The 25,997-nt window shown below is 45.3% G+C and overlaps 1 protein-coding gene across 1 annotated transcript in view; it reads left to right on the top strand.

Moving 5' to 3' along the window:
- Positions 1 to 25,997, top strand: part of FNDC1 (fibronectin type III domain containing 1) — a 74,395-nt gene that overhangs the window by 10,040 nt on the left and 38,358 nt on the right. The window contains exons 2-6 of the mRNA XM_059833123.1: positions 19,586 to 19,795; positions 21,442 to 21,540; positions 23,379 to 23,493; positions 24,717 to 24,904; positions 25,565 to 25,672. Of these exons, the coding sequence (XP_059689106.1) occupies positions 19,594 to 19,795; positions 21,442 to 21,540; positions 23,379 to 23,493; positions 24,717 to 24,904; positions 25,565 to 25,672 (712 nt within the window). The 5' untranslated portion in view covers positions 19,586 to 19,593. The remainder of the gene's footprint in view (positions 1 to 19,585; positions 19,796 to 21,441; positions 21,541 to 23,378; positions 23,494 to 24,716; positions 24,905 to 25,564; positions 25,673 to 25,997) is intronic.

The following is a 25,997-nucleotide window of genomic DNA, read 5'->3' as shown; positions in this document are numbered from 1 at the left end:
AGCTGCTAGTAATTGCAGTAAGGGTGGCAGAAACAGACCCTATGAATCCAAATATAAGAGCCTCCATAAAATTAGCCATAGGGTTTGCAAGATTTTTGGCAATGAGAAAGGAGCCATTTGGCTTTTTCAGCAAGAGGGCCCTCTTGCAAATACATATTTTAAGCTGCTTGTGCTGTATAAATACATATTTTTTAAAAAAACACTTTTGTTATAGTTACAAGCAGTCCTTGTAAAAACCGAGAAGGCAAACAGTGAAACTTTGAAACTTTGTAGGAGCTTTTGAGTAATTTGGGGCCCCTTTTATGGAAGGAAATCACTGTGTTGCAGGAAGCTTTGCTGCTTTAACAAAATGTTTGTGCAACTGAATGGTAGCAGATGGCCAACCCAGAAGACGGTAGCGAATTGCTTAAGCTACTTGTAGAGCAGTGCAAATGTCTTTGCCTTGCTAGTAGCGGCCAGCCTTGGTTTGAGGGATTCAAGCTAGGGCTTTGTCTCTGCAGGGCTGCTTCCCCAGCGTTGGCCACGCAGAACATCCAGATCCAGGCTGCCCATAACTCTGTTGAGTAACATCTCCTTGCATGCCATGCAGGTCTAGTCAAAGCCCTGTGACAGTAGAAGATGTTACTGTCATAGAAGTATGGTTTGGTTTTTTGGCAGGAGCTCATTATAGGGACTGGCCAGTGTTGGTGATGGGATGTTCAGAGCTCACAAGCAAAGCGGGCAATACTGAATGTGTGTTTTGGTATTTGAAAGCTTCATTCCTCTGAACTGCACCAGTGCCAGTTCAGTGTCAGAGGGTCACCTACCAGCAGCCAGAGAGTGTACTGTATCAGTACACCCTTTCACTCATCCCCTCCTTCCAAATCTCCCATTTTGGGTGTTCAAACAACAATACATGAATAACACAAAGTAGGAGTCCGTGCGCATTGGTAATGTATGGTTCTGGCAGGCTGCTAGCTATGGCATGTTAAAAAGTCTGGAAGTCTATCATGGTCCTTCCTACGACTTGCTTTCCTGATTTTTGCAGAGGCTTTGTTGACTTGAAGGGTTGATTTTCTTCCCCAAATGCCTGTCTTGCTGTGTATCCCACTGGTCAAGGATGCTCTGTGCCATGTGGGGAGAAGCTGCAAGTTTTGCATCTCAGCATTGGAGGCCAAACCATCAGTTGCTTTGTAGATATTTGTATTTTCAGTTCAGGCTAAACCAAGGAGGATGGCATGGATTCTCTTTTACAAATCTGCAGAGCTGTGAGTGCATCTTTTCGATATGTTCAGCTGGTTTTCAAGGGTATTAATTGGGCAAAATCTTTGCTGACCATCCCAGCTAGTAGTTGACAGACCATGATGTGTAAACTGATGTGATTGCAAGTGGCTGCTGCCATTTGCCTCAGTCATGTCTGCTCAGCTATGATAGGACTTGTTATAGAGTAATGTGTAATACAGCCCAGGGCTTTGCATGAAGACACTGCTTTGAATATGACTGCAGAGGTTTGTTTTTTGAAAATGAAACGAAATAAAGACGTCTTTTATCAGTAATGAAGATCTGTGCCTATCCATTTCTTACCTGAGCCCAACCTAGTGGAGAGCTCCTAAGGGTAGCGATAATACTATTCTGGCCATTTCCTTGGCATGCGTTTTACCTAGTATCTATGAGTTTTGCACTTTGGGAGACTTGGGAGTGTGTGCTGCCAGCTTCCCTTTCCAGGGTACAAAGCTACGTATGTACTTTTTGAAAGACCTTTTACAATAAATAAAGTGGAATAAAGTTATTTAGAAGAATCAGGGCTGGTGTTCTTTCAAGACATGAATTGTGAACAGTTTTATGTTACAGGTAGATAAATAATGTTTTAGTGTTTTTTATTTGCATTTTTCATGATGAGGAAGAATTGAAGATGATGTTTTAGGATGTACTTTTTCCAGTCCCTGTGAAGAAACTTAATCTATGAGAGCTGCTAATGAAGAGCAGAGACTAATATTGAGCCGGTGTTTTGTTCTTAGCAAACCTGTACCTTGGGACACTCTCAAACTTTTCTGATTTATGAAAGGTTTGCAATGTGAAATATAAATGGAGAGTTTTAATTTTTTTTTTCCCCTTCAATGCATGATGAAGCTTGAATTCCTGCTCTCTGACTTCGCGAGTCTGAGGCATTTTTGGCAGTTTCTTGTGGAAAGTTGAACGTGCACTTCAACTACAGAAGGAATGGGAAGACTTTACATAAACATGCGAATCTCCAGTAGATTTAAAAATCGGTGGCACTTTACAGGCTAAGGGAGCAGGTTTAGATATATTGAGGTGTTTTGGGAGAGAAGTGTAAACCAACCCTCTCACATCCAAGTAATCCAGAGCCCTTAAGCAGGATAATTACGTGAAGTCTGTGATATGCATAAAGGAATGATCCAAAAGCAAAGCCACACCATCCAGATTGCCAACACTTTGGAGCCAAAGCTGATCTTTGCTTCAGAAATGTCTCACTGACCCTCTTTTTCCTTTTTTTTTTGTGTGTGTGTGTGTGTGTGTGTCTGTGAAAATCACAGTTTTCTGGGATTTTCAAAATCCCAAGTTTCTAATGAATGGTTGAAGTCATGAGTTTTTGGCTAGTTGTGGCTTGGTTAACACTTGTTGCTGTTTCCACAAATGACTGATGTAATCCATTTGGTGGGTGTTAAAGTGCCCAAGATGAATGGGTTTTTTAGAGGCTCTGTAGAGTGGGGATGTAAAGGTGAAGGTGGCAGAGAGTTGTCAGTTCCACCCCACAACCCAACAGCCCAAACCAATACAGAGAAGATTAGCATTTGTCTCCTGCTTTGAGGATCTGCCATAAAACGTCCCAGCAGCCAAAAGTTGAGCAAGGTTTGGAAGGAAATTAGGTGTTTGAATAGGAGTATTTCATTAAAAATATGATTCACATGTAAAGTGAATAATGAACTAAACACATAAAGCTTTGCGCTTTATGGATGTGGGTAACCACTGCTTGATGAGGTTAGAGTGAAAGCTGGTGCAGAAAGAGAACTGTGCTGCCTGCTGTGACTTTCCATAAGCCTAGTCCGTATCTCCCATCAGGATTATTACGCACAATGTTTTCTTCAGCCTTTGAATGAGCAGGGCCTCATTCTTCACTTGACTGCCTCTGTAACGTGCCACTGATTTTAACGAGATTGCACTAATGTGAAAGCAGAGCAATGGAGTGAAGATTTGAGGTTCAGAAGAAGTAATCCAGGTGCACAGCATAAAGATGCTGCTGTGGCTTAGTTAGCCTCCTAATGAGCAGTGCAATTTTAGTAGGTGTGTTTTCCTGCCTGGAGATCTGTGGCCATACCTGCAGGAAGCAGGACAGAGGTTGGCTCACAGGAGCGCATGCTCTGGCTCTGGCTTGTGTCCCCTGCCAACCCACTTCAAAGCTTGCTCAGGCCACTGGGACGCGGGGAGGGGAGCAGTGGTGGAGGGGGTGCATGACAGCCTAGAAACAATACTCTCTCTTTTTTTACTACCTCGCCTGCAGGCACCCTTCGAGGCCCACCTAGAGGGGTGAGAGGGCCATCTCTATAGGGGTGAGAATAAACATGGGTAGGCTGCAATGCAGTGACTCCCCGACCCAGGTCCCGTGGCCAGACTGCACAGAGCAGCATCGTGCAGCTCCATGCTGGTGTCCAGTGCTGGGGAGAAGGGCATCTGTGGGCTTGTGATCCTGCACAGCTGGGTCACCCTTCCCGTCTAGCCATACCTATGTGGGCATCAGCTGTAGGTGGAGAAGTACCAGTTTCATCTTCAATTTAAAGAAAGCTCTGCATATGTTCCCTTGTGTGGAAATCTCTAAAGAAAGCTTTCCCTAGGTGGCAGCTTCACGGAATATGAGAAAGCCACTGAGATTAAGTCAGTGTGAGCAAATTTTTTGTCTTACTCCATGTTTTCATGAAACCATCAGAAATTTCAGATAAACGGAGCAGTGCTAGCAGATGATGTCATTTCTTCCTACTGCCGTGGTGGATTTTACCAAGTGCATTTGTACTAGGGTCAATTCTTTCTCATAGAAACATGTAGAGATTATAGCTCAGAAGTGACAGCTCTCAGCGTGGGAATCAGTATATTTTACAAGTGGGATAATATCCATCCTGGTGCAAGCTCTGTGTTATCTTCGTGCCTTCTTCTGCTATTGTCATGGACAAAATTGCCAAGTTGTTAGAGGAGAAAGAGTGTTGCTGCTCATCACGGGTTGTGCAGCCAAATCCTGCCTGGGCTCCAAGAGGCACTTCTAGTAGCCCCACGCCCCTGACAGCCTTTGAACTGTTTGGGGGACAAGCAGCAGACTGGGGCAGCAGAGAGCAAAGGGGAGCCCTGCTTTCCAGGAGCCTGCAGTGGAAGGGCCCATTGAAACCCATGGGTTTACCCTGGGCACCAGTGGCAGATGGATCCTGCCCATGCAGGGAGATACGCTCATGTGTGTGAGCCCTTGGGTCTGCCCCGAGGAGCCATGGAGTCGCTCAGGGGGATCCTGCTGCCTCGGGAATCTCTCAGGGGACTGTTTCTTCTCCTACCTTCTTCTCCTACGCTCAGAGAGAGCAATGTAAAGTGGGCTTAAAGCCATTTTCTCTCCACTAAGGCAAGTGTTACCCCTTGCGATACCAATGGGCTGCTTTAACAGCAGTTAACTGTGCATCCAGGGCCAATGCAGTTAAAGGCTCCACGCTTTGTAGAGGCGGCTATGAGAAGTGCGTAAGGATGGTGCACGCATGCAGGTGGAAGTCAGGGATGTCCCAGGAGAGATGTGGCTTCCAAGTATTCAGCACTGTGTGGCGGATTTCTCTTATGTGGTGTCCACCTCTTCTCTTCAATGGACAGTGTATTTTCAATGCCTGATTTGACAGCAAAATATGCATAAAAAAGCAATATGAGTCAGGTGACCCTGATTTTAAAGAGGAGACTAACCAAAATTGTATGTCTCTTAGCTTTGTGGCAATGTTACGTTTGCTCTTTACTTTCCTGACATGGTTTTGAGGTACTGTATGCTTTATTTTGGACTGTCAGAAGCACAGAAGTTACCTCACTTTTGAGTAAATAAAGAATGTGACTATGAAAACAAGAACAAATTGGAGGTGAAAATAATGTGGAGACCACAGACATGTGTGGAAAGACACAAGATTTTGAAGGGGTATGGTTTGTTCCAGACAATGTCTTGCCATGGCATGAGTTGCTCGGTGTGGGTTGACGTTCTGATTTTCTCAGGCAGGTTTCCTTCCTGTCACTGAACTTCTGACTAGGGCTAGAGAACAGCCTATACAAGGATTATCTAGAGGAAAACAAGCTCAGTTAACTTTATCCTATGCTTTTGTCATGTTTGTGATGGCAGTCAGATTCAGACTTCACCACTTAAAGCGCCCTTAGGCTCTGATTTATCTCAGAAGCAGGGCCTGAGATGTTGTAAGTTGATATTTGTGCTATTTCTGCCATTGAATATCCACTGAAGCCAAGGAATGTGAGTTTATTGCCCACTAGGAAGGGTCTGAGCATCACAGGATCCACCAGCTGAGGCAGCCAGGAGTCCTGCGGGGCGGTGCAGTGTCAGCACTGCACTTCAGGTGCATCTCGGGGGAGAAGCACTAATATTCGCTCCTTCCTGAGGACAAGGGACTGAAGGGATGTGCGTAGAGGAATCGATTGGGATCAATGGCTTATCAGGCTTGTTGACAGCTCATGCTATTCCTCTTTGTCGTATGGATGGTGTAAAAGAAACAGGTTAGCTTTGCTATAAACTTGCTTTTCTGTTAAATCAGTGAATCCCCCTTCTTGTAAACCAAATTTCCAGTGACAGGCATGATAAAGGAGAGGTTCCCGCTGAAGCCAGGGAGCTTTGGGTCAAACCTGCAGTACCACAGAGGTCCAGTCCCTCCTTACCCCCTTCCATTTTTAAGCCTGGAAAAGGTCAGCCTTAAAGTCAGTAAACAAAGATTAAAAGGATACCTGCATATACATTTGAAACTCACTCAAATATTATAGATTTGACATTTATTTGTTATCGAAAGCTTAAAGGCTAAAGGCTGTAAACCTAATTCTGCTGATGGTGCCACCTAATCCAGCTGTGCTTTCATCCTGTGACTGTTCCCTGGAGTCTCGGGAAATAGCCGGAGTCAGAGTTGTGGCTCTGTCCTGCATGGGAAGACAAATCTTTACGTTGTCAGTCATTTTGCCAGTACCTCTGGCCAATGCCGTTGAGCCATGTCAAAGGGAACAGTACGCCAGAAATAAAATTGTTTTCGCCGGATGAAGAACTTCAAATACTTCAAATGTAAGCAAGCTAATAATATCAGGACCTTGAAAGATGCATTGAAGAGAATCCCAAAGGAAAATTAGAAAGAACAGTTCTAGCAAGAAAAACAGAGTAATACCAAGGTGAGTTAGTATTAGCCAGCCAGGTGGAAGAGATGTATCTAGACAAAGGGATAGTTCGAGTGACAGGTTTAAAAGCCGCTTTCCAATGCTGCTTTTGAAGTAGCCAGTTTTAAAAACACTTCTGAAATGGGTCTGCCAAATGTTCAGCTTTTTCCATTTTTTGTTTATTAGGGAGTGGAGAGTAATTAAAGTTTTTATGACACACAAGTACATTCTTCACTAAATGTCATTCCATTTTCTCTAGCAATTGAAGATTTTATTGTAGAAGCGTTACAGCTCTACATACTGTACCTGATTTTACAGTCTATGCTATATCCCTCCATCTCCACCTCGCTGCCTGGTGCTTGGAAGTTTTCAGGAGGCCTGGTGCTGGAATGGGTTTCATGTTTTATCCTCCCAGAAGTGACTGCTGAGTTGAACAGGGGGCTGTACTTCTCCAGCAACCAAAACAGTGGCCTGATGTAAACCATGTGTTTTGGAGCCCGGGCTGTGCGCTTTGTGTGGGTGCAGCAGGGAGCCCCGGGGGCCCGAGCCGTGCAGCCAGGAGAGCTCGCAACCCTCCTGCTCAATTCTGCTGGGCTGTTGGGGTGGGTTTTTTGTTGTCTCCATGGACCTGAAGGAGCAATGACTTGATGTCTCTCCCTGTCACCACTCCGGAGTGAGAGTAGGTTTCAAAATAAGCTGGCGACAGAGGGTACTACCAAGGTTTCAGCTGGGAGCGCACCAAAGAGCTTTGGATGAAGTCTTGAATCAAAGAACTCAAATGCATGTGGTGAGGGATATTTTTAAGTGCTTGTGAGACAAACATCAGTCTCCAAGTGATGATCATAAGTGAAAAATACATGCTGTAGTAACACAATTACGTAAAATAAAGCGAAGGGGCTATTCTTGAGACATAGCTCTCCACAGCATCTCTTGAGAAGACTGTGGAAAGGGAAAGATGGAAAACGCAAGCTTTCCTTTTTGTAAAATTATGATAGTGGTGAATCTGGGAGCTGTATGGCTCAGAATAGATGGCTTTTGCTGTTACTGCTCTGAGCCCAGTTGGAGGAACTTTTTCCATGAATTTTTTGTTGCTTGGTTTATGCATGCAGCAAAGCCTCAATTCTCCTCTTCCGACTGTCGTGTTTTTACCCCCTTGTCCCGCTGGCTGTTTGTGAGACGTTATCAATGCCTTTTGTAGTTGTCATTCTGCAGGTAACCGGAGGTGGGCTTTAATCCATCCCTGTGTTTCTGTGCTTGGTACATCGTTGTTTTTGTCTGGGAATCTTGGCTGTCAAGCCCTTCACAAGGGATATGCTCTGGATGGCCACACTGATACAAATGAAGTTCAAGCCAACCAGTCAGACCTACAAGGCAGCAGGTTTAGAGGACAGCGCTGTCCTCATGGGAACTGACAAGAGGAGGTCGTCCTGCCAAGGAATGTGCAAACCATATACCTGTCATCTCTGCCTCATGTGTAGTTGCAGTGACTGTGCACGTCATTTTTTTGATGCTGGTGTTCTTTGTAGTGCCCGTACCTTCCTCATGAGCAACATGGTCACTGATTTCTTCTTGCAGTTTAAAGTTTTTGGCTGTATAAATACACTAGCAGAGTTAGATGAGTAACATCATGATTGGGGGCAAGATGCCAAGGGCACAGGGAGAACAGACAGACAATTAAAACCCAATAAATTAATGGAAAGGAGTGACTTCTCTGTCACCATGTATAATTCAGTTCCAGGTCCCTGTAGGGCATAGTATGGAAAAACAATCTGACACCTTCTGTGCTTGTCCCTTGGGATCCAGCTTGGTTCTGCTAGCTCGGAGAGGTGCTAGTTGTTAATCATGAGCTAATCATGTTCAGCTTGAGATACAGACCATCTTATAAGCCTGGAAAGCTGTAATCTTTAACAGAGAATTTCCAGAGGAAAAGGGCAAATCTCCCAAAAAATTACCAAGAAAAAAAAATGAAGAGGCTTAGAGTCACCAATAGCAGATACAGTAAAGGGAGTAACTAAATAATTTGTATTTAACTACCCCTGTACAACACCAAGGAGAGGACCAACTCTTTAACTGGAAAACTGTATTTTTGGAACCCATGAGAAGTCTTAGGGTTTTATACAACACGTAGGGTATCTGTGGAACTTACTGTGGGTAGATAATATGGAATCAAACAAGAGCAGTTGAAAAGGAAAGATATTTTTGTAACTTCCCAAATACACTGCATTGCCTAGGAGATCTAAGGAATAGGGTGTGTTGTATAGAGTAGAAGACTGCTGGTAACTCCTCAGAAAATGCGCGGATTCAATAGGAAGTGCTCTTTGCAAAGATTTTGCCAGTGCTTCTCGTGAGAACTCCAGCATCCATTTGGCATTAAGTTTTCAGAGACAGCCCATAGTGCCTCAGTCCCTGGGTGCTGTGATGTTTCTCCTGTCTTCTAGCTCCGAGGTCATGTTTTCTAGGTCTCTTACTGTGTTTATAACTCTCCTCTTGACTTTCCTCAGTAGGCCTGTATCTTTCTTAAAACATAGTGACTGGCTATGGGACACAGTTCTTACAGCAGTGAGTTCTCACTGCACAGTAGAGTAGAATAATCTCTGACAGATCCAGCCAGAATTATATTGATTTTTTTGGACAACATCGCATTGTTATTTTGGTTAATCTGTGAGCAACTACAACCACCAGATCCTTGTCTTGAATACTACTGCTTTGCATGATATTCTCCATTTGATGTTTACTTCTTTGTGGTGTCTTTTTTTGATTTTTCCAATGTGTGTTGTCTGTTCTAAATTTAATCTGTGAGTCATATATCTGTATTTTATATCCATGTATATATAACTATAGGGAAATGTTAAGCCTGCGAGCACATGCGTATTACTAGAATGTCTTTATTATTGTAACTTATTTTTCACAAATGTTAGTGTTAAAAAGCCTTAAACAATAGGAATTCAGGAAACTCCAAGTTAAAGTTGCAGTCTTGTCCCCATGGCGGTGCTGAAGTCTGTCCCAGATGAGCTGGGAATGTTGAGTCCTCTGCTTGCATTAGAGGGAACAGCCCAGCAGCATTTCTGCAGCAGAGCTAGTGGAAGCCTGTTCATGTGGTCGGTTAGTTAAGTTAAAAGTCAGTTGAGGGTAAATGTTAAATTGTTACTATGATTTATGGACCAGCTACCAGGCTCTTTTTCATGGTCTGGAATAGTATTTGGAATGATTTTTGCTGGTATGTACTATCATAGTAAAAGTACGTACATCTATCATTTTGGATGCGTCAGGAAAGGCAGGGATAAAGCTGTTGTCCGTACAGATGCTGTGGCATCCCACAGAGCCGTACTGCTTGCAGGTCTTCTGCCTTGTCCTTCAAGCTTACTGATGTCAAGCCATTAGGAAAACATCCCATTTTAGGTCATGTGTTTGACAATGGAGATGTGAAGTTTGCAGAGAAGGACACAGACTAGTTTTGACTTTGAACATGATTGCTCTGCCATGTGTGGGATGAATGGAAGTAATGACCAAGGCTGGGGTGTGAGAAGGTGTTCTGTGATGGAAAGTATTTTGAAATAAAGTGGTTGCAGCCCCTTTGCCCTCCTGCCCCTATAGCAGGAGTGCTTCTAAATCCCGTGGCTCAGCCCGGTGGTGAGGTCGGCCATGGTCAGGGCATCCCCACACCTTTGCCAGCTGGTTTCACCTGCTCTGTCCCCACAAGGAGCCCCCAAAGGTGATGTCACTCCAGTACCGCCTTTCCTCCAACTCAGTGAAGAGTCAGGTGTTGGACAACACCCCGGATGGACGCTTGCAGCCCAGGGCCATGGCTGCGGTCTGTGCTCACAGTCCCTTCAGGGTTGCTAGGGGTTTTTCACCACCACGTTGGTTTGGTCACTGGAGAAGCCTGGACGGGAGGCATCCAAAGGCAGCGGGTGTGAGAGAGGAGGGTAGCCCGGGCTTGGTGGCTCCCTTCAAAGGGCGCTGATGCAGAAGGAAACCTGTGCGTGGACGTCAGCGGGAGAAAGTGAAGCCTTCAATAACTCACTGTCGGTTGTTCTTAAGTCATAATACATGTATTAATCATGTAGAAATACGTTGTTGAGTTTGGAAAATGTCTTAGTCCTACTGTGCTTAGCATTCAGAGGGCTCTTCAAAGGGAGCACTGGAAACTTCTGTTGACGCTGTCAATTTAAAGAATGTCCTCCGGATGCCAGGTAACTCCTCTACAGATGTATAATGGATCGCTTTGCTTAAATCAGACATTACCGTTGGATGCTGGTCCTCTGCCCAAAACTCCTGGCCAGAGCCTGGTGAATTATGGCACACTTTCCATTGTGCTTTGCAGGAACGAAAGTGTTCCAGTCCCCGCTTTCTGCTCCAAGCAGAAGTGTGTGGAAATGTGCTGAGCGATTATTTTTTTTCCTGTGAGAAACAAAGGATGTATGTGTTGCTTGCCCCCGCTGCTTTAACTGATTGGCTTATTTCCAGGAGGAGATCTGATGCTGAGTGTATAAATTAGTGGCATTAAAAGAGTTGATCAGCCCACATAGGGACAAGGTTGACAGTGTGTTTTAAAATGCTAGGGGACTTACCAACCCGGTAAGCCTGATGCCAGATTTGTTCTCCCATTTCAGTCCTACTTTCTCTGATCATATACTTATGCTTTTACGCATGTTAACTGCTGCAATGCTACGAAGAGCCCCAGCAGACCTAGTGCTATGCTCTGTGCCACGGCTGGCCTGCAGTAAATCATTGAGCCCAGAGTCTTCTGGAGTTAGAGCAGTCAGCACACCTCGGTTCAGAGGGCCACATCAGCACTGTTTGAGCTGGCTCACCAACTGCAGGAAATATCTTTGCAGAGTGAACTCTTCTCAGGATGGCCCTGATCCAGCCCTCATTGAAGCTGGTGGAATTGCTCCCATTTTCTCAACGGAGCTTGGATCAAACTGTCAACTTAAAAAAAATTAAAAAAATCCAGTAATACTTTGCCAAAGTGACACGGTGCATTAATTTTTGGGTGGAAAACAAGTATTTTCCTGCGGTATTTTGTCTGTCCTCTTTCTTCTTTACTTTTCTGCTGATGTGGCTTTGGGATAGCTCTATGGAGATAGGTAACAGTGAGAGTATGTGAAGGCGAGGAGCAAAGCAGCCGCCCCTGTGTGGATTGCTGGATGAGAAAGGTGGGATGTTCTCTTTCCCTTGTGCCTCTCAGTTATGGTAAAATGCTGTTTTTCTTTTCCAGTGCATGTATAACAACTGGATTGAAAGCCTTGAGTTGCACAAAGGACTACAGAGCTTTAGATGCCTGGCTCTGCTAGTAAAGCTCTGCATTCTCCTTTTTCAAATACACTCTGTTTTGTAATTTACTTCAAATCAGGTGAAAAAATAAAATGGTGTATCGGAATTGTCCCAACCCTTAAAGCCAACGCACAAAGAGATTTACCTGCTGGAAGATGGTAGAGTACTATGTGGAAAACAACACCCATTGCAGGCATGAAGAAGGGATGGTCGATCATGTTGCAAAGTATTTTTGAAAACAATAAATTCTTTTTTCTGGCAAAGGGCTGGCCATGATACAGCCCTCGGTACATGAACACTGCCACCTGAGCGTGGTGCTTTCCCCCTCTGGCTTCTCTGGTGCCTCCTCCAGGGCTGGTGGCCCTCAGTCTTTCTGCACCCCTGAGCCTGTGATGCCAGTCTTGGTTTCATGAATTGCCAAACAAGAGCAATTGTAGAGGGGGCCTAGGATGTGTTTGCCATGCGTGCTATGAACTTGAGCATCACCACTTAAGCAGTTGCATTCAGGAGAGGCCGACACAATAGGTTTTAGGAGTGTGGGTGCTTTGCAAAGGGTCTTACCACACAAATGGAATTAATTTTAGAGTTGCCAACTGAAGAATCAAAATGTAGTGCCTCATTTTTTCTGTTCACTTACCCACTATCATTTTTTGCTACAAGTACAGATGATATCTTCATGGTGGTAGGGCTTGGACACTTATGAGAGTGCATGATATACAGAAGTGTTAGATCCCAAAGAAATAGCTTGGAGATCTAGGCACCACAGCTGGCTGAGGTACTTTTCTAGCCCTGGTGGTGGCTTTCGGGAGGGACGCTGCAGGGTGTTCGTAAACTGAGTTGCTCAGCTCTGAAACTGGATTGCACTTGCAGATTGGCAGTGGTGCAAGGTTATTACCTCAGAGGACAATTGGTTGTGCTTAGGGAGCAGTTAAGGACTTCTTGAGACGGGGATCTACTCTTTGAGGAGGGTGACTGAACTGAGCAGTTTGGCACATTTTGTTCAATCTTCCACTGTTTTGTCTGGTAAAGCAGCAGTAGTCTCAAATCCAGGGTACAGAGTCAATCAGTCTCGTTTGATGCTTAAAACTTAATTTTTAAAATAAAAATAATAATAAAACCTGAAACAACCACACACACCCCCCACCAGAACAAAATAAGCAAAAAATCCTACCAGTGTGCTGTTGCAGTGTAGACTATGATGATTTTTGGTCAAGTTCCCCATGACAGGATTTCATTTGCCAGCTGGCATTTTTGGCCTTTTCTAATGAAGGCACTTGATCACTTTCTAATAAATTTGTTATCTCTAAGCGGCTACAACGTCTCTTCTAGCTGTTTCTTTGCCTATGGCTGGGCCACTGTGCTTAGCCTTCCAAACTTCTGTCTGAAGTGAAAAGAGAGGTTGGTAGATGTTTATAGACTATATGAATGTTGTCTACTGACTGTGCTAAGTGTGTGTCCTCTCTGCAGCAGAACACATTTTATAGGTCCAGTTTTCCAGTAATGGCACATAGAAGGAGAATGTAGAAAAGTTTTTGCTGACTAGGGAAGGCAAAAGCAAATATTTTGTACCTAGGCTTGTGGTGGTAAGTTGAAGTGCCTGATTTTTTTTGAGCTCATATTTAAACTACTTTTTTGCACTTATATCTTAATAGGTTTGAGTTGCTTGGGATATTTTCCCCCACAGTTATAGATTGATTACTAGGGGTCAGTACTTCCCTTTTCTTCTGGGAAATAGAAAGCTATTTTGTGTTTTCCTTTGCTAGATAATTGATGAGGCCCTCTGAAGAATCTGTGTGATTTGGCAAATGCAAGCTGCCTCCTTGTGTGGTTGTTTAGAGGATCTTTTACTCTCAGCTTAGACCTCATGCTCTGGGCTTACTTAATTTGTAAAATGTTCTCCCACAGTCCTGACACGCAGAGAAATTTTGGCAATACTAGTGAACGTTTCAACTGTGAAAAGCCAATACCGAGGCTTTAATCAGCCCTGCATTTTTGGGGCCAAGATACTATACACAAATTCCTGCAGCTGTAGGTAGCGTTGGATTTCTACACTGAAGCGCACAAGGGGGTGACTCTTTCTCATTTTCCAGGACATAGAAAAGGATTTGATTTTATTTTAATTGCAGGTAGCTCTTCAGATGAGATCTGAAGATGTTTACCAGTTGTTTTAGTTTGGCTAGAGCGGAAGTCCAGAAAACTGTTAAATCAGTTTTGGAACCAAAAGTGAAAAAAACCTTAGTGATATTTACAGGGACAAATTGTGGGGAGATGGGGAAGAATCAACCTTCAGTTCAATCAAGCACTTGGTAGCTGTTCCCAAAATTTACTAGAAAAAAAGGGGTTGGGAGTGAATGCATCTGAAGACTTAGCTTTTCATTGCTACTGATTTGGGACCTCATCCAGAGTTTGCTGAAATCCAGTTGAGTTCCTGGTGTGCCAGAGTAGGTGTTAAATGGGGAACAGACAGCTGCAGTCCTGTACACTTTCATAAAGGTCATATCTACTGCCTCTGGTAGGAGAAACCACAGGCACAGTAGTAGCTGTCAGCGGTACAGCTTTCATGCTGATCCAAAATCTTGTCTTGGGACCTCTTAGGGCCATCTTCCGCTGAGGATTCAGGCAACATGCCCAAGTTTAGACCATTGCAAAAGGTAGGGAGAGATGCCTGGCAGGATCAGACTGCAGCCCAGGGAAGCGGTGGAAATGTTCCTCACTGCTCAGGGGCCCTAAAAGTGACTGGTGTCCTGGGCCATTTCTGGATGCCCGTTTATCCAGGTTGGACTCAGCTGGCCTGGATGGAGCTGTGGTATTGAGGCTGGGAGTGAGCAGCAGTGCGATGTGTCCATCCTGTGATGTGGGGATGTGTTATGCCAGGTAGTGAGGAAGATACGGGGTTTCTGTTTGTGCTTGGTCCTCCTGTTGGTAAATCTACCACTTCCTGCATTACTGAGAGTGCAAACTCCCCGATATACTCTGATGTGTCTTTTCTCCCTCTGGGAGGATGAGGTTTTATTTACAGATCTCCGCACCGCTGTTGCTGAGATCGGTGTACTTGTATACCTAGTGGATATTTGTGCTTAAGTGAGGCAATTTTTATTGTCACATTAATCTGTTTGGAGGAGGCTGGAGGATTTGTGCAAGGTCCTGTTGAAGGTAATGAAGCCCAGCATCCAGTGGCTGCAGCTCTCTCTAGTCCTTCCCTCATTTCTACCCGTGCTACTTCGCTCTCAGCCTTTTCTCAGTTTCAGCACTACATCACTGCATCAGATTTCCCTGTGTGTTCCCATTTCCATGTCACCTTTAATATTAATATAGTAGTGCTTTCACTGACTTTGATCTCCCCTGTTTCAACTCCTCCTCTCCATGCCTCTTTTCTTGGACCTATTCGTGTCTCCCTTGGTCTAGGATTGAAATGATGCTTTGATTTTTCAAGAGGTTTTGCTTTCTTTAGCCCAGCATGGCAAAAAAAATCCACCGCATAGTCTCCTGAGCAGGTTCAGATCTTGCCATCACCAAGTTCACATCCAGCACCTAGATGTGCAGTGAATGGGATCCTAGTGATGCAGGAGGGTGATGGGATGTGTCCTCACAGTGCTTGACCTGTGATGGCAGCATCATCTAATTCTTTTTTCATTAGCTGTGAGCTGTTCAAGACGATTGTTCCTGGGGAGTTCAGCATCCCCACGGGAAGGGACTACTGTGGGAATTGGATGACTTGAATGATGCATCGGATTTCTTCCTTCCTCCTCCCACCCCTTCCCTGATGAGTGTAGCTTGTTTAGGACAATGTTTTTGTTCTTTTTTTTTTTTTTTTTTTTTTTTAAGATGAATGAGCCTGGTGAGCAGGACCAAACTCTGGTCCTTAGTACACAGTGAGCTTTTCTTGTTGCTTAACCTCCACAGTCCCAGGGTTATCCTCCCTGTGGAAATCCAGGCTATTTCCTGGAGCCAGGATGGGAGGAGGAGACCAGGGCAGGGGAATGCTCAGGTGCAGCAGCTGTGATGGCAGGAGGCAATGACTTGCTGTCCCGTGGGGGACTTAAGGAGTGGGAAATGTCCTGACTGGGGATCACTGGCCCTACGGCACGGCCGAGCCCAGCAGGACAGCAGCCCTGCAGGTGCTCATACGAGGTGGTGTGAGCCCAGCTTCATCTTATTCCTCTTTGTGGCTGAGGTCAGGGCCTTCCGCCTTATCCCAGACCAGGCTGATGGCTCCCGGGCTGTGGGCTACAGCGAGGTGGGCAAGGTCCTTCTGCCTGTCTTTGTTTTTAATGAGAAATCCCTTTCTTGCGAGCCTGGCACAGAATTCACACAAAAATACTGGTTTTGATGGATCAGCAGTTACCAGCAAAGCCATTTAAACCATTCTCTGATAGCTCCATCCTGGATGTCTTCGGGTGTTTGCTGGTCACACTGTGACAAGGAAAGATAAATTGAAACTGGAGCTAACTAATGGAATGGGAACAATGGGCAGTAAAGTGTGGTGCTTCCGTGAGGAAAGTAATCGAAGCCTTAGAAAGCCCTGGTTTTAAAATCTCAGCTCATCCCCTGCATTCAGCATTGGGGTCTCTTTGCCTAAAGCCGTATTTGTTTGAGATTGAATACTTTCCCTATGACTCTCTGGCTGGGCTGGTTCCTTTGTCCCTTACAACTCTCTATTTTCATTCCAGTTGGAAGCTGCGGCTTTGACTGGGGGAGCAGAGCTGATGGGCTGCAGCGTCCCTCCCGGCCACCCCGGGCCAGTGGGCTCTCGGTGCTCCGTGGTGTACAGGGCCACCGAGACGAAACCCGAACGCAGTGCTTGCACCGCAGCCCGGCAAGCTGCAGGCGCCCCGGGAGAGCGTGTCTGGTCGAGGGGAGGTGTTACTCCTCTCCGTCCAGGGCTGGACTGCTCAGGAGAGATGTTGAGATCTGGGGAGGCGGCGGTTACCTATGGCACGTGGGCTACAAGGAGAGGCTGCAGGAGCGGGGCTGGCCCAGTCTGGCAAACAGGAGGACAGGGCGACATCCCACAGCAGCCAACTGCTACTTGACTGGGGGCTGCAAGGAAGCCACTTCTTGGTGGTAGCAAGCCACACGTAACGCCGTAGTGCTGGGCAGCAGCCACAAGTTGCTGTTTGGGAGGTTTGGGTTGGACATTAGGAAAATGTATCAGAAACAGTGTGGCCAGCAGGATTAAGGAAGTGATTGTCCCCCTGTACTCGGCGCTGGTGAGACCGCAACTCCAATACTGTGTTCAGCTTTGGGCCCCTCACTACAAGAAGCACATTGAGGTGCTGGAGCGTGTCCAGAGAAGGGCGACGAAGGTGGTGAGGGGTCTGGAGCACAAGTCTTATGAGGAGCGGCTGAGGGAGCTGGGGTTGTTTAGCCTGGAGAAGAGGAGGCTGAGGGGAGACCTTATCGTTCTCTACAACTACTTGAAAGGAGGTTGTAGAGAGGTGAGTGCTGGTCTCTTCTCCCAAGTAACAAGCGATAGGACAAGAGAAAATGGCCTCAAGTTGTGCCAGGGGAGTGGGGTGGGGTTTGGTTGGGTATTAGGAAAAACTTCTTCACTGAAAGGGTTGTCAAGCACTGGAACAGGCTGCCCAGGGAGGTGGTTGAGCCACCATCCCTGGAGGTATTTAAAAGACGTGTAGATGTGGTGCTTAGGGACATGGTTTAGTGGTGGACTTGGCAGTGCTAGGCTAATGGTTGGACTTGATGATCTTAAAGGTCTTCTCCAACCTAAATGATTCTGTGATTCTATGATAAAAGCTTTCACCCTAGGCAGCTGGTGCAGCACTGGAGCAGGTCCACAGGGAGGCTGTGCTATCTCCATCCTGGGAGGTTTTGAAGATTGAGCTAGGGAAAAGCAGGGCTGGCCTCCCACATTGTTGGAGATAGTTTGTCTTTGAGCAGGAGGTTGAGAAGAGACCTCCAGGGGTCCCTTCCAACTGGAATTTTGCCCTCTTTCAGTTCTCCATGGTGGTGCTGTGAATGAAGGCTGTGTGCCTACAAGACCAGTGACTAACGAGCTTTTGAAATCTGTGTTGAGCAACTGCTCAGGAGAGCAAGAAAAAGAAACCATGTGGGAGCAGGTGTTCTTTTTTAATAGAGTGTGTGACTGAGAACGTTCTTTGAAAAGTGGTCAGGGAGCCTCATGAAAGCAACCATTTTTATTGTATAGCAAAGAGCATTTATTGTTTGTTAAACACTTAGGACCAGATCCCCTGCTGCTATCCAGCTAGTATATACTGCTCTGGCAACACCAAGTGTCTGTAAAACCAGCTTAATTGGCTGATTAATCTGGGTTTATAGCTGCTTCGTTTTGCTGGAGTGGTGAGGAGCAGCCAGAAAAGAGAAGCTGCTGAAGTCCATGTGTTTAAACCGATGATCCGTCTCTCTGTAGGCAAAATAAAAAGGCAAGGTTTACCATGCTGAGCTGCTGCCCAGTGTTTCAGAAGAAAAGCAGAGTTCCCTGCATATATTATACACCTCATCAGCACTGAAACCTTGCATTTCTCACAGGGATTTCAAGAGGCGCTCTGCAAACAGCTTTGAGAGTTGCTATGATCCCTTCCAAAGGGTAATTTAATAGAAGAACATTTGTTGGGAGTGTGTAAGAAGATGCAACCTCATCAGCAGACCAAGACCAGTGAGCAGTTTGGTTATAAAAGGTGTCACTGAGCAGGAATATTGGAAAAGGATCTGCTTTTGGTGTACATAGGGACATGCAGACATCAATACATACTTAAAGTAAGATGTTTAAGTGCTCTCATGAATAAATATGAGCTCCTGAACTGGTGCTGGAAAGAGGATCTCACTGTTGCTCTGACAAGTGGTATTTTTGTGCATTGTCTTTCCTTGTCTGTCCGGGTCTCTGGCAGCTGTTGCTGTCACAGTGTCTTGTTCTCTTGACATTGCTGTGATTGCAATGACTGGCTTAGCCAGCGAGTGAGAGGGTTTGAATACAGTGTGTAACCTCTGTACTGGCAGGTTCACACAACCTTGTGCTTCGTGGAATGGCGTTGCTAGAAGAGACTGAGAGACCCGCTTTGAGTGCGAAATGTAAAAGATAAGAGGCAAAAAATCACTGCAAGTGTGGGAGATCTCAGTCCTGGCTGGTGCTGCCAGCACCTTTCTTCCTGCTGTCTGCTCTGCTTGCAGCCTGTGCAGTAGCATAGTGCAGGTCATATGCAATGGAGGATGCCACAAAAACTGGAGATGCTGGTCAGAGCAACCAAATTGGTTGCTTGAGTAATCCTTGCATCAGTGTCACTTCTTAAAAGAATGCTCCCTGCTTGCCAGCAATTGTAAAATTAAACGACTTGCATAAGGTACCTGTTACAGTGCTGGATGCTCAAGGGATCGTATAATGGGAGTTTGGGAAATCAAGAGTTGAAGCATGTGCAGAACAGACCTCTTAAATACGAGGCTTTCGGAGAGCAGAACCATTAGTGATGGGTTTAGGAGAAGAGAACCTGCTTTTAATGTAGATGGCTTTCTAAAAGAGAGTTTAAAAACAGTGAAACGATTCTGTGCTTCATTTTACACTGACCTTTAGCACTTGCCAAAAAAAATAATGTACTGGTGTGCCTGAACTAGGGAAAGGGGATTTAAAAAAAAAAAAAGGAAAAGATTAAACAGGAAAGCTAGAAGACATCCCCAGTTTCTGGCAGGAGTCCTTGTATTACGATATGTTTTCACTTTCGGTGTCTTGCACCAGTCTGTCTGAAGAGCCTGGGAAAAGACACTATTAGTATTGTACATCCGGCTTGGAAAACTTGTTACTGCAGTTGGGTTTTATAGCAAAATTAAAAAGCTATAAAATTATGTCCTTTATTCTGATGTTATTTAATAGATGTGCTTGCAACAGACATATGCAGGCTGCTATACGTCACATACTTCATAATAACTGTGATGGGTTTTGTGTGTGTGTGTGTTTGCTTATTTTTTGAAGAGAAGGACATGCCAAACAGACCTCTGAGAGTGCGCACCCAGTCTCCAGACGGCAAACTATCTTTTCGGTGGAAGCCACCTTATGGAGCAGGCTTCAGGAGTCCTCGCAGCAGATCCCAAGGTTACCTCCGTGGGTACGGAGAGAGCAGCCGAAGGATGAGCTATGCTCCACTGCTGCAAGAGAAACAAAACCAGGAAGCGAGAAAACTAGGTGAGTCGGCTTTCCCTGATAGCGTCTAGCTGAGCTAGCACACTTCTGTAATCCCCTGTGGGGATCACAGGTCACATGTTGTTGTACCCTTCAAAATTACTTCTTCCTATAAATGAAAATGCTCTCTATAATTGCATTCTGTAACACGTTCTTAACAGAAAAATAGGATGTCCAGGGTAGAAAGTGTAGCAGAACTTGATGCTGTGTTAAAGAGACACCATGTGCGAGTCACTCATATTAATAGCAGAGGGAAGGGCTGGGGAGAAGAGCCATAGCTCAGATTCTCATTGCTCAGAAATCCATTGTTTCTTGTCCTCTTCTTGTACTTTGTGTCCCTATGTTATTTCAGGCCAGTGTTTCATGGGCTCCATACTAGAGTGTTACACTCATGTGTCCATGTTCTCTCCAGTTCCTTCATGAGATCCTGGTCACTAAGGGCTCCTGAGACAGTCAGGTTGGCCTCTTCTGTGCTCCCCTCCCCGCCCTGCCATGCCAGGGTGGTTTGCACTCGTGCCCTAGATCACCTGCCCTTGATGTAGAGGATTTCCCATCTAACGCTATCAATGGGGTTTGCAACGGTTTTATTTCCCCAGAGGCCGAGAATTTCCCTTTGTGCTATTTGTGATGCTTGCCTGTGTCGTGGCTGACCTGCCTCTGTCCTGCTGCCCGAGCTCCTCTCGCCCGAGCGGGTGCTAGGTCTGCGCTCATGAGTCTTACTTTGCTCCTGTGCTGTTCGGGTGTGTTTGCTCGAAGTTAGGCTTCTTTCTCTCAAAATCTCTCCTGTAGGCTGGAAGCCCATCCCACAGATAGTCTGGTCTTGGGCTAAAAAATGGGTGATGATTCCAAAATCACACGTGGCTGCCAGAATTCCTGGCTTTGCGATGGAAATGTCTCTTTCCCCTTCTGTTTGTGGGTTTTGTATTAAACATCTTTATCTCTGTTTCTCCAAAGAGAGAGAACTTCTCAGTCACTTTTATCAGTTATTCCCCCTTTTCCTAACAGGAGTCTCGTACTTATTTCTCATCCTTTCTCTAGCATTCACTTTTTCATCTTTCTATGCACTGCTGGCAGAGGGGACACTCTGGCATCTGTGCCAAGGTGACAGGGTCGGGACACGTACGTGTGGGAGATGCTCTCCTGTTTGTTTGATGCCCAGCACATACCACTGCTCTGCAAGTTGAGAGCCTGTCCAGGCAGTACAGAAGTCAGTGGAAATCTTGTCATGGACTTAGTGAGAGTTCAGTAACAAACTTAATCTTGATGAGAAATACCGTGTAACATGATTTGGAGCATCTACTTCTTGTTTTCATTACTTTTATACTATGGCTTTTTAAAGAGGGAGAACAAAGGTTGTTTAAATAATCAAATTATCAGAAGAACTCAATCCTAGAATATAGGACTCTTGTAATGGTGTTTTCACGTTAATAATCTGCTTTCCTGCTTATAAAATACCAATTTACTGTTCTTACTGCGTGCATATTGAACTTTCTGACATAAATGCTGTGACTCTAAATAAATTAACTTTCAAGTAAGCTTCTCCTTTGTATCTCAGAAAAGAATACAACAGAGTTCTGCCTGAAAAGACTAAAATTTTTTTCAGTGAAAAAGTTTACAGGAAAGCCTCTGTTCTTTCCCTGCATGTACAGCCTCTGAGTCAGTTCATGTGGTTTCACTGCCATCAAGGAACTCCCAAGGACGGAGCCAACCTGTCTATAGGCCATCTTTAACTAAAAGAAAAGTCACAGGTATGTTTCTTTCACATCTGCTGTCAATTCATGGAGACATTTGAACGCAATGATACAGCTTCGTGATTTTTAGACTGCAAGTCTTTTGGTGCTGAAGCTGCTAGGTTTTTCTCTGTACGTTAAAGAGCTTAACGGATGTCTCCGATTGCTTCTCTAATTCAAACAGGACTAATAAAATAATGCAACTCTGCAACATGATTGGTTGGGTTTCTGTTGTTGGGTTTTTTGCTTTTTTTTTAATGTCCTCCTCTCTAGCTATTGGCAAATGTTATGCACTGCAATAACCGCATGAGAAGACTTGATTAAATCAAAGGCAGGACCTTCACAACGGTATGCCTTCTTGTCAGGTCTCTGCCCCCTTTTCTGAAGGGTCGATTTCCAGAAGCCTAAATCTGGTCAGCAAAAGTTTTCACTTTCTTTTGGAAAGAAGGCATTACATACTGCTGCCAAGGTTAAAAAGGATGAGCGAGATTCTGAGTCATCTCCATGCCAGCGCCACTTTCTCACCCCCTCGCATTGCGATGAGAATGCTGTGGGGGTGGCAGAGTGTTTCAGATATTTTGATGGTGATGGAGAACACTTTTGTCAGAACTGGGAACCGTGGTGTGTTGAAATCCCACCTCACACCTTTTCTGGGGAGGTGATGCCATCCACTTCTCATGCTGACTTTCTCTCTTCAGGTGCTCCCATTGGAAAACTTAGTGAATAGGTCCGCTAAACCACTTGTGAGTAGTAGATGGGTCCTCTCAGCCACTTTTGTGTAGTAGCTGTTTGGCTTGGAAAACCTGGAATTGTCTGAGAACCCTCTGCATTAAAAACCTGATTGGAAGAAGTGAAATGTGCTTCCCTGCTGCCTGCCTTCTGTGCGAGCAGTGCTGGGTTTCACAGTAACGTGCCACCCGCTGAAGAGAAGGGCAATCTTTTCCTGGACTTCAGACATACATGAGTAAGGTCCCTAGAGAGCAAAGTTCATCTCCAGAGTTTATTGGCCCCTTTCCTTCCCTGAGACATCAATATTTTTCCAGTGTTACTCTTCTGTAAAACTTGGGCTGGAAAGGTATGCCTTGTGCATTCTGTACCTCTGGGAGACTTGGGAATGGTCACTCAGACACAAATAGGAAGAGTAATAAATCTTTCATGGGGCGGTAGGTAGATTACGCTGGAAAACTCTGATGGACAGATAGAAAAAGGAGCCTCATCAAAATTAAAAACCTCAAAAAAATCAAATTTCTCTCATTTAATTTTAAAGTTTTGTAAATTATTTGCAAAAGATGTTCTGATATGTCAAAACAGCCCACTTCAATTATTTTGTATTTTTTCCTTTAATTTTTTTTATTTTTGCCTTATATACCATAAAGAACTGAAAAGCTGAATTCAAACTGCCTGTTTGAAGTGCTCAAAAATGTAAAATATGCAGGAAGAATTTTTGACAGTCCCTGGTTTTATTGCACTTCAAATTGAAACAAAATTCTAAAATCTCAAAATTTTTCGTAAGGCAAAATTTCTGCTCTCCAGGCAGCTCTAGCAGTGTTTGCCAGAGACGATGAATGTCAGTATGTTAATAAGACATTTGCTGTAAGTAACAGTTTGGGGACTGATAGAATATTGAAGGACTGTAGAATATATTAGTACTCTGGTCTTGTAAGCAGACAACTAACAGAAGAAATGGTGTTTCCATGGGTTACCATCAGTAATTAATGTACTTGGTTTTTCACTACCACTGTATTTGTTATTCATCTGTGCTGTGTGTATATTATAACATCAGTTGAAGACAGTTACTGTTTTATATGAGAACTCCAATATTGTTATTAATATGCTATTTTGCTTTGCCATTTCAGAGGAGGAAGAGGTGGAGGTGGCACAAGACATAACTGTTCGGGTTATGTCCTCTCAGTCTGTGCTCGTTGCTTGGACAGACCCACTGTATGAAAAACAGAAAGTTGCAGCAAATAGGTAGTTAGCCCTGTGTTTTCTTTTCTGAATGCATACTGTGGGTGAATTGCTACCAACACACTGCTGATTGCTTTTGCATTTATTTAATTACAGTTGGTTCGGGGAATAATTTAGCTTAGGGCGTAGGAATTTGCATATTCCTACCTATGGCAGTGGCTGTTAGGGGATGCTTCAGAGAAGCTGTTAGAAACCTGATGTGGGTGGATGTGGCGTGATGTACCCTCCTTGCCTTGCTGCGCCCTGGTCTCTAGTATTTAGAGGTCTGTGTAAGTATTGGACTAGAGAAGTTTAGATCCCTTCTGAATATTGTCAGTACCAACCAGGTATATTTTTGCTATTCAAATGCTGGTATATCACCACGGTTGGCAAATCCCCATGTGTGCATGGGGAAAGAAGGGGTGAGGACAGGGCACAGACTGCAGAGAGGCAGAGGCGAGGTGTTGAGTTGGATTGTCAGAACAGACTACAGCTTCAGAACAACCATACTGCTGGTGAAGAAAGCATCACTGCAACGGAAAAGATGCCCATCGGTTCCCCCTGCATCTGCTGACCCTCCAGAAACTTGGTGCAGCTGAGGCTGAGCAGGTTAGGGTCTCCTGTGAGTGAGAGGGCTTGGCTCGCAGCAACATGACCAAAATAAACAGAGAAACGGGCTGGAAACTGCTAAAGGTCTGAAAGCGCTGGATTGTGTTGCTCAGCCTGGGAACAGTGAAGGGCTGTGCAACCTGGAGCTGAAACACCTCGAGGGGCACAGCAGGAGAAGTGGTAATTTTAGATGTTCTCAGTTTTGTTGTGGAAGCGGTTATCTGGGCAGACATGTGGGAACTGAGCCGCCAGCTCTGCTTTGGGAGCGAGGGGCTCGCAGCTCTCCGGCCATGCTCGCAGCCATGGGGCGGCGGGACGATGACGTGGAGCCCCTGGGACGCCTGGTTTGGTTCGGAAAGCCCTGCGGCTTGCCCCTGGGGCAGGAGGTGTTTTGAGTAAGAGGCTGGAAAGAGAGGTCCATCCCTTGGAGCAAAAGCAGTCAGACACAATTAGAGGAAGGCAGATGCTTAAAAGATGCTGGCTCTTGGTCGTAGTGGTACTTTGTTGTTTGCGTTTTGGTAGTTTCCCCAGTAAGCCCAGCAGGCTAGCTGAGGGGAAAGCAGCCCCATCTCTTTCTGATTCTGCTAATGCTAGATTTTGGGAGGTGAATTTTTATTTTTGTGTGTTTCTAATCTTAGGCAATACAGCGTTCGCTATCGGGAAAAGGGGGAATCAGCAAGGTGGGATTACAAGCAGGTGTCCAACCGGCGGGCGCTGGTGGAGAATCTGCTGCCAGACACCATGTACGAGTTTGCCGTCCAAATCTTGGAGGGAGAAAAGGAAGGCAAATGGAGCGTGTCTGTTTACCAACGGACCCCGGAGGCGGGTATGTATTCAAAAGGTCCTCGGGGTCACGCAAGTCTTAGGGTTTAAGCTGTGAAATAGGGCTGACTTGAGAGAAAGCCAGAATAAGTGGTTGCCTGGGGCAGCAGAAGGTTGGGAACATGGGAAAAGCCTCTGTCCTGCTGCCTGCGTCCCTGCAGCAGTGCCCTGGAGAGCACACCAGGGCTGCTCTTGTGGTGCAATGAGAACAGGGGGAGATGGTTTGGGTATTTCTGGGGGACGGGTCAGCAGCTTGGACCCCTGCAGCTGGGTGTGCCTCTTCCTTTGAGAGGAGCAGCCTGGCTGCTGTCCCTCTCTGTGGGCAGCAAATTTAAATCCTGCTTCCATCACAGAGAAGCCGTGGGGTCCCTTTGGTACAGGCAAGTGGTCCATAACAACCGAATTACCACATCGTTCCAGCTAAGTGACAGTAGCAATCTCGTGCAGACAGCCTGTTCCTAAAAGTATGGAATAAAATTTCATGACAGGAGACCGATACAGAGATGTAATACAGGCACGCATGGACCTGAGCCATGTGTGCGCTTCACATTTATCTTTGAAATGGCGTTATAGGAATTTCTGCTATGAGGAGAAGGAGCAAAATATGTATGCTGTGTAGGTCAACTTTTCTTACTTGTCCCTTCTGTGTACGGCTGTTTCACAGCTCCTGCCAGCGCACCTGAAAATTTGGATGTTTGGCCACTGAAGGGGAAACCAACCTCTGTAGCAGCATCCTGGGATGCTCTCCCAGAAAGTGAAGGAAAAGTCAAAGGTAAGTCATCACTGTTGGTTTTTGACCCCCTCAAAGAGCTGGTCTTCTCGAAGCCAGACTGCTGCTCTGCAGCAAACTGGAACCGCTGACTGTGCCAGGATTTTTTAACTTGTTAATGGCTTATATCCAAGCAAGATCTTCTTGTTTCCAGCCCAGCGTCTCCGCACTGCTGCTAGGAAGCCATCGTCACTGTGTGCCTGAGATGTCACAGAGCTTCTTGGGGTGTCACGCGTGCACTCTTACCTCTTCTTCTGTTAATAAGCAGGTCAAAATGGAGCTCAAGAAGGAAGTTTCCCAAAGGATTTTTAACTGTTAGGTGAAGAAG

The sequence above is a fragment of the Gavia stellata genome, chromosome 2, assembly GCF_030936135.1.
Source record: "Gavia stellata isolate bGavSte3 chromosome 2, bGavSte3.hap2, whole genome shotgun sequence".
Taxonomy (NCBI): domain Eukaryota; kingdom Metazoa; phylum Chordata; class Aves; order Gaviiformes; family Gaviidae; genus Gavia; species Gavia stellata.
The sequence above is the reverse complement of the archived record's forward strand: the minus strand, read 5'-3'. Positions and strand labels throughout refer to the sequence as shown.